Genomic DNA, 11,472 nt, shown 5'->3' on the forward strand with positions numbered 1-11,472 from the left:
GCCGTGACTCACCGGCGGCGCTCGGGGGCAGCCCCCGGGCCGGGCCGGCCCTGGCACGGCGGGGCGGGGGATCCCCGGAGCACCGGGACGGGTGGGAGCCGGGCACGGCCGTCCCGGGCCGTGGGTGAGGGAGGAGAAGGCGCAGCATCTCTCGCTGGCAGCGAGGGAAAGCACAGAGGCCCTTCAGGAGTTGCGGGGCCCAGGGAGAGCCGGGACGCGAGCGGTGCCGCTGTGAGGGAGCCACGTCCAGGCTGCGGGAGCCCCACCGCCCGGCCCCGGGCTCCGCGCGGCTGTGAAAACAACTTGGTCTTGGTTCGCTGTAGCCAGTCTGACATCAAAACGCTTAAACTTCGGCAGGAATAGCGATCCTCAAAGTAAAGCCCCTGAAAGATGCCTGTAGGTGCCAGCAGGCCGCTGGGAGATGCTCAGCTGTCCGCATTGTGGTGGCCCAGGGTCGGCGAGGCCAAGGTTCGGCTCTCTGGCATGTTGGGTGCCCCATGTTCAATCTGGTGGGTCGGCGTTTGAAAAGGGCTCGCAGAAAATGACGCTGCTCATCAACCAATTGTGTGTCACCGGAGGGGAACACGCACAGTGTCCCACCTGGCTCTTCCCATTTTAGATGCTGCGCCTGAGAAGGGAAGAAGGGAGTTGGCATTTAGCTTCCATGACCAAGGAAGGATTGCAGGAGCCAGGGCAAGCCCTGCTGGATGTCTCTTGCCCAGCCTGTTTTAAGGAATGCTTCCTCCTTGTCCTGGTGTGTGTGACATCAGTGTGACACACAGGAATGGCTATTGCCATGAGACTATCTCAGATAACCTGTAGTATTCTGTTTGCTCTAGTAACTGGGAATTTCCCTTGGTTATCAGAGAGAAACAAGAACCAAGTTTTCATCTTGGCCTTCACTTCTAAAAACAAATGAAACTGTCTGTAACTGCAGATAGTTGTTTTCAGTTTATTGCTATCCTTAGTTTAAGCCACTATGGGGGATCAGAAATAAGCAATGTGCTTACCCTTATTGTCTCCTAACTACTGTTCTTGTTTGCTATCACCTTGAAGCTCCTCCCTCTCAAGCTCACTATACTAAGGATTTCTTTTAAATAGTGTAGTTAGAAAAAACAGTCTTGTACATAGCTATTAAGCTTTTTCTTTCAATTTCACCAAGTGCAGCTGTGGCAAGTAATATACATTTATCTACCTTCAAAATTACTTGCCTGTAGCATTTTCAGAATGATTTTCTCTGCTGCTTTGCCAGGGTGAAGAATGCAGTTATATTCCATGCCATCTTCCAGTTCTTAGTTATTGTCCACTGAAAAGGATGCTTTTTGTGTAGTACTCACAACAGTAGTAGCATTGTAAAAACAAGTGTCATTTTCACACTGTTAAATCTCCAGCAAGGTTGGAAGAGGAAGTGTATATTCTGTCTTCAAGATGCCACTAAAGGTTTGGGATTTTTTTTCTGATTCAAACCTGTTAACATAGAAATAATTTCAGCAGTGGATGTTCTACTGTATTTCTGGCTTTGAGAATGAAGAATACTTCTTGCTGTTTGTAGAAAAATTGCCTCAAACCTTAAAAAGTGAAAAGGGTGGCCTGCAATTCTAGAATTTATCTTTCATGAGCTCTAAAGAAAGTTTATGTGACAGTCTGCTCCTTTCAAACTCCCACCCAAAGTGCAGACATAGACTAGGTGAATCTCTACTTGATAATACCTGCTTTCCTCTGTGAAGGTCAGAGGATGCTGAGTCACATGGAGACATCCTGCTCTGCCTTTGCCCAGGTGAATCACACCCAAACAAGTGCTGTAAATCCTATCAAAAGTTAGTTGCAACTAGCATGATTGATGCCTAGACTTGTAAATAATACTTGCTTTAATAAGAGGATGTCACCAGTATATAATTTCTAATAGTACAGTGCACAAAACTCTATGAAGGGTAATAGGAGGACTTCAACTGACAGTGTTCAAGCTTTGCTGGCTACATCAGTAGACTGAAATTTGTTGTGAAGGCCTCCACTTTCCTACCTTACTATTCTTAAGTATGTCCTAATTTAAAAGTTTCAAACACTGTTGTTTTATAGACTGACTTGAAGAAGGGCTACACAGATGGGGAGAAAAAGAAGACCAGGATCCAGGACTTGCACCTGGGATTATTTTCACTGTTTTTTGGAGCTGGGAACTCCTCACCTGCTCTGAGATCTCATAAATCAAGGCTCCTTCAGGTGCCTTACCTGTTGCAGTTAGGTCTGGCTGGGGGAAAAGCAGTGGGATGGCAGTGGCTGTGATATTGCTGAGTCAGTGGTGGACTTGCAGGAAAATGTGTGTACAGATGTATTACTGTGGGCTTGAGGGTCTTGCTATGGTTATGGTGCAAAGTAACATCCTAGGCAAAACAGCTTTTTTATTTTTAACAGGATATAGCCCACACTGCTGATGTGGTACACACCAAATTGTATTCTGCTAATATTTTCTGTATCTGAAACGCTGTCATCTCCCTCTGAACAAAGGGAGGTGTCAAACATGCTGCATGTCTGCAGAGTGCTTAGCAGATGTTTATGGAGTATTGAAAATCTTTGCCCAGCTATCAATATTTTCTTTCCAGATATAATAAAGGAGCAAAATCGAGAGTTAAGAGGTACACAGAGGGCTATAAGCAGAGATAGAGCAGCACTTGAAAAACAGGAAAAACAACTGGTAAGTATGACAGGGAACTTTATTTTGCTCTTTAAAATGCACACACACAATGGAAAACTTGTAAGGTTTTAAAGATATAAATCAATGCATAATAATGGAATACTTAGGAAAGTTGTTTTTCCCTTTTTATTTCTCAGTTATTAAAATTGTGTTGGAAAGTATTTACTGTCTAAAAGTGTTTCTCAGCCTTTGACATAGGAAAAATCCTGAAGTGATGTGTTTAGATAAAATAACCACGTTGGGTTTTCCCTAAAATTCCCAGCATTCTGTGTCCTTCAGAAGGTTTTTTTCTAAAAGGTTTGTAAATCTGTGGTCTTGTGGTGGAAAAATGAAAAGAAGTTCTATATATATGTTACCATGACTGTCCAGTGGGAGAGAGTACTTGAAAAACCACAGGATATCATGAATACTCCACAGAGTTGTTATTTTCATTCAGAACTTGCCTAAAATTAGCTAATAATAGTAGGGCTGTTTGCCTAAATTAAGATGTATTCAGAACTTACTGTGTATGAGCTTTTGAGTACTCAGTGGCTGAATGCTGCACCTGTGTGGCACTCTAAGAGGAGAAATGGATGTGCCAGATGGTGGGGTTTGATGCATGAAGAATGCTCAGAATGTGGGAAAAGCTGTGCAAATCCAGCCAGTTCCAGCAGCTATTGAGGTGGTGGTTCGTGGCAGCAGGTTGCATGAATACCAAGAGCCGGGAATAATAAACTAAAAGATCAGAGAAACTGTTTCTGAAAGCCTTGGACATACAAGATATAGTAGGTTGCTCATAAATAAGGCATTTTTCCAGTATGAAATATTCCAAATATGGAAATAACCTTAATTTTAGTGAATATTCAGGCTGAAGTGTTGATTACTTACCACACTAAGTGATTTCAGAAATGTTGGATTTCTAAGGAGAGGAAGAAAGGAGCAGTGAAATACATCTTTGAAAAAGTTTAAATTTGCTGCTGGAGTGAGAGTAGCAATGGATAATAAATATTAATTTTCAATGTCAGATCAGGTGAAGAAGGATCAGGGGCATATCAGTCAATCTCAAAACATTTCATTATGTGCTTTCTCTAGAAAGACTTTTTTTTTTCCCCCTTAATTTTAAGGTACTGCTCTGAGAAAACCCAGTTATATTAATTCTGTGGATAAAAATACCTTAATGTATGCAGACAGTTCTGTTTCAGTTCAGTAACCTGATATAGCTATATGAATTTGGATTTTTTTTTTTTCCCAGAAGAACATAATTGACTTCAGTAAGCTTGCCCCAGACCTCTTAAAAGCAGATAATGTACCTCAAATTTACCTAAATTCTTTTTAATTAAGACTAAAATCATTTGTATATATGGTTTGTTCTCTGCAGGTGGATTATCTGCAGCGATTTAGCAATGATTTGTATTTTGCTTTGAAAAAATCAGGTTATAAATGCTATGTGGGTATTCTAACTCACTGAGAAAATTCCCTATTTTCAAACATTTGCTGTTAAAACTATGGGGTGCAGACTAATTCCTCCAACCTTCACAAAACTTTAGATACAAAAAAAAAAAAAGGAAATAATATTCTGGTGATGTTACAGGAATTTTTGTGGCTTCTGTGAACTACTTTCAAAGAACACAGCTTTACATCTATTTCAGGCCTCTAACATTTGAACAGTCTCATGCTGCTTCGTTGCCACTCTGTACCTTCTTGGATTAAAAATAGTGTGTATGACACACCCTTTAGAAATTATAAATCTGCAGAGGAGATTTTGTGCCAGAGCCATCTCTGTAATAAACTTAACTGTGAACTTTTCTGGTAGTCAGGGTAATGCAGTGGGACAGTTTACACCTGCATGTAAAGGTGACTGTTCTGCATGTCCTGGTGACTAGAATTTAGCTTTTCACAGCTTCTTAGGAGTGCAGTTTTCTGGATTAGCAGTGCACATAAAGTAGAATAACTACATACCTGTAGCAGGCATATTCTGAAAAATCCAGGGGAAAGCTGGTCTTTAAAAGCTGCTTTTACTTAATGGTAAAAATCAAAATGGACAAATGGACATCTACAGAAAACTGAGCCACTGTGGCAGGACCACCTTAAAAAGGCTTTGAAGGAGAAAGTAGTTGCAAAGTTTACATTACCAAGTCACAAATTAGGAGACATGCTTTGAAGAATCCCAGTTGACAAGATTATTTGTGCCAGGCTTTTTCCTGGTACCTCTGGGCTAAACAGATTGTTATTTCTCTTTGAATTGACAGATTGGGGTTTGGGTTTGGTTTTCTAAGATGGAAGTGTCTTTCTTACAGTATAAGCACATGTTAAATTATGCTATTTTTATTATGATTTAAGTCCAGCTAAATGATAAGGGTGAAGAGGCTATAATTATTGATCATCTAACTTTATCTACTTCTTCTTCCAAAAGGCTGTAAGGTTCTCTTGAGGCTGAAAAAGTGTTGAAAAGAACTCTCTATTTCTTACATGAGTGTTGTTGTTTGATTGTAAGGAATTAAAGTTGATCAGGGTCATGGCATTGGTAGTTGATATCACAATTCCTGCACTTTTTGGGTTTTTTTTTTGAAGTGTGGCTGCCTGTCCAGATGTGGGATAGAATGTTAACATAGAAGTTAATGTGACATCATGCAGAAATTGAAGTCTTTGGGGGAACTGTGTGCTACCACACTATAATTCAGTTTTATTCAGTTTTTTCCTTGTGGTCAGATCATACCAGCATGACATTGATTCTGCTAAACAGCCTTGTTAAAAAAAAAAAGCAAGGAGCTATTTATAGAACTTCAAATGTCTTAAAAGATTCAAGAGGATAATTTACTTTTGAATTTAATTATTAGCGTTAAGGCTTAATTATAGTTTTGCGTGAATGGAAATCCTGTGGAATTAATCTCACACCTTTTTTCACAGGAACTGGAAATCAAGAAAATGGCTAAGACTGGTAACAAAGAGGCCTGCAAAGTGCTGGCAAAGCAGCTGGTGCAGCTGAGGAAGCAGAAGAATCGGACCTATGCTGTGAGCTCCAAAGTCACTTCCATGTCCACTCAAACCAAGGTCATGAACTCCCAGATGAAGATGGCAGGAGCTATGTCAGCTACAGCAAAAGTAAGGCACCACAGGATCTTCTTTTATATTGAATTGCAGCATTTGGTTGCAAAAATTGTGTTATTTTGGGTAATTGCAGGGCTAAAACTCGCTGTACAGGGGTGGTGAGGATACAGTAGGGAAAAATAATTTGGGTTTTTATTATTATATTTTTGTTTGGTCAATCTACTCACATAGCACCTATGTACTTTCTTGGGCTAGACATCTGTCAAATGTTTACATGATAAAAACAAACTAATGCCAGTGAATGAACTCTTCTAGAAAACCCCAAACACTGCTGCTACAGTGCCTTGCCTGTATTTATTGTCACAAGCAGTTTTTTCTGGGAAAAAGTGGGGCATGATTCGTCTAGAAATCAAGGCAGTGTGTCACAATAGCTTTATGGCTTTGGGAAAAAGTAGGTTATTGCTTTGGATCTAAAGTTCCTAAAAAAATCTAATCTGGAGTCCACTGGCATTCTGTCTGTGCTCTCTCAGGAAGGAGTATTGCATTAAGTTTTCTCCCAAACCTCATCTCATAAAAGAGTGAAAAATCTCAGTTTTCCGAGTTAGGTGTGAACTTTCCCCTATTTTCCTGAACTGATAAAGAGGGATTTGGCTTTTGGCAAGGAGGGCTGTTCAGCTCAAGGTGCAGGAAGCAGAATTAGTATGCATCACTGTAGACCAAGCTGAGCTTTGATCCCAGTCCAAGTTAAATGCAGTTAAACACAGCAATGTAACTCGGTGCAGAAAAGAATTCCCACAAAGGTTTGGTGGTCAGGTGCCTTTTACACACAGCATGAGGGCAGATTCCAACCAGCCAGTGATACAGAGTTGTGGCTCTGCAGCAGATTTACAAACTGGATTTGTCTGACTGATCATCTTCAACACCTTACTCAATATTCTAACAGCAGTGCTCATGTGAACTAGTTGGTCTTGCTTTTTAATTATTACATGGGTGACTCGTTTATATCTGTGATAGATCTTGGATTATTTTTTTCCAAACCAGAGTGTCAAGGGAGTAGTTATAAAGATTAGGTCAGTAGGAAAAAACTCCAAAAACATTTTTAAAAAATTACCCAGCATTCCGAAAAATTATGTTTTTTTGAAACACAACAGGTACTTGTATGTACAATTTGTGTAACATTATTGGAGAGAAAGGTCTTAAATTCTTTTGATCACTCTTAAAGGGAATATTTTGCCTTATCAACATGGGAAGCTTAAAAGAATTGTTAATCTCATAAAACCATTGGTGAAAAATGTATAAAATCAGTTGCTTTAACAAATATGTGAATGCAAGACTTTCAAAGTACTTTCAGTATACTTCTTAGCATATATATTGCTAATTTTGAACATAGTAAAATCCAGTAAGTTACCTGTTTATTTTAGTCATGCATCTGACCCTTATTTTCTGAAGATATGTCAGTTTAATCTGATAGACTATCTATCTATTTATTTATCTATCTATCTATCATTTAATCTATCAGTATAGATCTATCTATCATTTAATCTTTCAGTATAGATTTCTCTATCAGTGCAGATACTTTTGATGTCCATTTATACCAACACCTTGCATGTCCAGAACAACTTCATAAATTCAAATAATGTGACCATGAGCATAGTCTTTGAAATTCAAGTAACATTAGTATGAAAATACATTATCACTTTGAACAAACTCAGACATGAGGACAGAAGACCTTCTGTGAAGCCTGTAGTGGCTTGATACCATCTCTTTAAATTAACCAAGTCTTTTTATCTTCTCAAAGATGGTTAAATTTTACATTTGAATAGCTCATGTCTGTATTTAGATTCTGATATCCCACAGTAACTTGTTTTTCAGGAAGGTGGGAAGTACCCCAGGGCAGTGCCCACAAAGGCAGTGCTGCACCCCTGTAGTAAAATGGGTGAATTTTATTTCACTGTCACTGCAAGATCTCCACCCATCAAACAGGTGCCCCCCAAACAAGTACTTCCTCAGCACTTAGACATTTTCTTTTCAGAGAAATGTAATTTTTCCATGAAACTGTAACATCAAGAAACAATTTAAGGCCTGTCCTCCTGTGGTGGTTCAAATAAACAGTCCTTTCTGAATAAGAACTTGCAGCCATTTACTTCTTTAATATATGTAGCCTTCAAGTTAGGAAATGTTCTCCATTCTTTTCATTCAGATCAGTCAGATTTTTCCTAATGCAGGGCCAGGGGAGGATCATGGTGCAAGAAAAATGCACACTTAAAAGTCTGTCTATTAGGACACTGGATAGCAATATTTCTTTCAAAGTGCAGGCTGTACTATTGATCTGTCACTTATCTACAGTTCTCATGGGATGTAAAGAGACAAGGAAAGTGAAATTTGGATTAAAGCATTTTTCTTAATGAATGCACTGATATTTACTAATGTCTCATTGTATGATTTAAGAGTTTTTTCCATATTAATAGACAATGCAAGCAGTTAATAAGAAAATGGATCCACAAAAGACACTACAAACTATGCAGAATTTCCAGAAGGAAAACATGAAGATGGAAATGACTGAAGAAATGAGTAAGTTCTGCACTGCAGGGCACAGCTGGCTGCTCTTGGCAGGGGAGAACCAGCCTCAAAACACTAATGTTTGAACTTTATTCCTATAGCTAATGAGACTGACAGCAAAAATAGAGAGCAAACAAAACAATGTATGTCTGAGCAGGAAAGATGAGCCTTAGACTTTTAGAAGCTCTAGGAATTAAAACTAGAATCCATGCCTTTCCATCTTCTGCAAAACATATTTTTAGAAGGAACATTCTGAGGGGGGAGAGGGTTTGAGACCTATTCAGGGCCTTGATAGTATAACTGGTAGGGGGACTTTTTGCCTTATTTTAGGTACTGATAATCAGAGCTTCCTGCACATGGTGGCACAGACATGGTTCTGTCTCCTTTTTCTTAAATTAAGCCACAAACAACTTTTCGGGGGAGGCAGCAAGTTTCTTGTTGCTGAGTGCACGTGTTCACTGACAGCTAATTCTTGGTGCTGCTCAGTCTTCTCTCCATCCCAGTGCCTGCCCCTTTGTTGGTGATATTAAATAGCATGGACTCAAACCAGTGCTGTTGACCAAGATGGAAACACCTCAACAGCACACAAGTTATCTGAGTTAACAACTTTGCAATGTACTGAGAGGAAGAAGAGAGGAAGGGATTTTGCAGAAATGTTAAAATCTAATGTGGGGGGAGATACAGCAGCTGAACTCTTTTGGTGGAGTAAACATTTTTACAAAAAGAGCCATGCATTACCCTGTTGTTGCCCTGGCTGTGCTCACAGGCTTTGCAAGGCAGAGCTAAGAGAGCCTCTCTAACACCCAGGTGCCTTCTAATGGCATCCTGCACCGTGGTATTACTGCTGTGTTCTGGGAGGGTAGAAAGATGGTGCTAGGTCATGTTAGTCACCTTTTTGCTTAATGCAGCCTGGACTTTGTTTTCTTTCTTCAAAGTTAATGATACGCTGGATGATATTTTTGATGCTTCTGATGAAGAGGAAGAAAGCCAAGATATTGTTAATCAAGTGCTTGATGAGATTGGGATTGAAATCTCTGGCAAGGTATGGCTACTTTTGTACGGTTCATGTGCTTTTTGCCCTGCATTCCATTTTTTTAAAAACCATTTATTCTAAAAGTCAGCTTGTCAAAACCTGCATTATTTTGACTGAAGAAAGATTCTGTCTCCTTCCAGATGGCCAAAGCTCCCTCAGCTGCCAGAGGTTTGCCATCTGCATCGGCCTCGACCGCCACCACCATATCGGATGAGGAGATCGAGCGCCAGCTCAAAGCCTTGGGCGTGGATTAACTGATCCAGTTCAGAGTGCCTGCTGGGTGCTCAGCCCTAGACACATGTACAAAGTGCAAATACTCTTTCAATGCAACTGATTCCTAGGAAAACCCTGAAGTCTCAGAAATGACAGCTTGGAGATCAATTTGCAGAGAAAAGTACATCTTTTTTTTCATCCACTGCATGGAGTCTTTTTGACTCTGGACCAACCAGGGGTGTAGTTCTAACAGTAAATTCACTTACACCTGATCCAGATCTGTCCTTTGGATTCAAATTCATTTTCTTCCGTCTCAGTTCTTGATCTGTCTCTAGAACTGGCTATTCTGTGGCTGGTCATGCCACTTCTTAGGACAGCACCTATGTAATATTTATCATTTTTACAAAACTATCATTATAGAAACATTCTTATTCTGTCATCTCTTAGCACAAATGAAACTTCACCTTGGCTGTTAGTTGGAAACTATTTTTTCCATGAGAAATAGCTTTGAAAGTCTAGCTAATTTAGGCAGAAAGAAAAAGCATTTTATGCATTTCCTTGAAATTCCTTCTGAGCTGATGAAATAATAGCTTGTTACTCTTCTTACCAGAAGGGAAGGATACACTCGTAGTGCAGTTAATTTTTATGGAAGAGGAGTTACATTTATTAGTGAACTTTGTTGCATGAAAGGCACTGATTGAACTCTATTGTACTGTAACATAGCTGGTTTCAACAGAATTGCTGTGCCTTTATGTATATAAATCTTGTACCTTTGTGATTTTCTTTCAGAATGAGTCTTTGAAAGGTGAGTAAACTTAATTATTAAGATGGTTTCACAAAATGGTTTGGTGAGACCTCTCTGTACACTTGATGGGACTCAGTGCTGGAGAGATGCACTCATTCAGAAATGCAACTTGTGCACTTGCAAAAAGGACATTTGCCTGAAGCAACATTTGTATATATTTTACAGTATTTCTTAATGGAAGATAACTGCATAATTGTATTGTTTGCTGAGATGCAACTGATCACATTGATAAACTAAATCTAAATATTAGTTTTGAGAACAATTTTGGATCATAAATGATAGCTACTTGTCTAAACACTATAATAAAAGCGTTCTGGTTCTGTGGAGGTTTTCTATGGTCTCTGAACTGCATCAACACAACTCTAGCTTTAAATGGAATATGCGTTGTGCTAAGGAATAAGAACTGTTGATACTTGAAATAGTCAAAATGAGAATGCAGTTCCCAGTTATTACTTCCTAGGTGGTGTGATATTCCTCAGCCCTGACTCTGCTGGAGATATTTACCCCTCAGTGTTGATTTAGTGGTGCTGCTCATTTGAAAAAAAGTAACAGTCATCTTGGCTTTAAAAACAAAAAAGCAAAATACCTCCCAAAAGCAAGACCAGGAAAACTAGGGGGGAACAAACCTCATGAAGAGACTTTGCTGCTAGACAAAGCATAGCAGGAAACCTGTGAATCTACTGTTGTTGCACCATCTACTGTTTAGGACTGAAGTCAGCAAAGAGAATTCATAGGAGAGCCTTCCTCAGGTTTTAGGCCTAGAACTGCAGGTATTCTTTCTCTTTCTTAGAAATAATGGACAAGCTGAATCTGTCAGGTAGTGAGTAGGAATGTGTAAGTTAATATATTGCATATATCCAATATGGGGTGATTTTTTTTTACAAGTTATTTTGTAAAAATCTAATAAAAGGCTTTTTATTCCACAATGACTTTGTCCTCTGTAGGGTTAGTCTTACACATCTGTCTCTTACTGGGCTTTCTTTGTGAGCTCTGATAAATATTCCTTTGACTTGAGCTATAAAGCAGCATAATATTTATTGTAGTTGCTTGTGGGCCTTTGACTCAGTATTCAGTAAGGACTTGTTTGTTTGCATTCCCTTGTCTGGGACCTCATGCCCAAGTAGTACTCTGTGGTATTGAAAGAGA

The 11,472-nt window shown here is 39.5% G+C and overlaps 1 protein-coding gene across 1 annotated transcript in view; it reads left to right on the forward strand.

The window, feature by feature from the left end:
- CHMP2B (charged multivesicular body protein 2B) overlaps positions 1-11,252 on the forward strand; it is an 11,755-nt gene extending 503 nt beyond the window's left edge. The window contains exons 2-8 of the mRNA XM_033515217.1: positions 358-468; positions 1,312-1,440; positions 2,598-2,689; positions 5,576-5,770; positions 8,185-8,287; positions 9,211-9,317; positions 9,449-11,252. Of these exons, the coding sequence (XP_033371108.1) occupies positions 358-468; positions 1,312-1,440; positions 2,598-2,689; positions 5,576-5,770; positions 8,185-8,287; positions 9,211-9,317; positions 9,449-9,562 (851 nt within the window). The 3' untranslated portion in view covers positions 9,563-11,252. The remainder of the gene's footprint in view (positions 1-357; positions 469-1,311; positions 1,441-2,597; positions 2,690-5,575; positions 5,771-8,184; positions 8,288-9,210; positions 9,318-9,448) is intronic.
- Positions 11,253-11,472: the final 220 nt, after the last annotated feature.

Source organism: Parus major, chromosome 1, assembly GCF_001522545.3.
Source record: "Parus major isolate Abel chromosome 1, Parus_major1.1, whole genome shotgun sequence".
NCBI lineage: Eukaryota > Metazoa > Chordata > Aves > Passeriformes > Paridae > Parus > Parus major.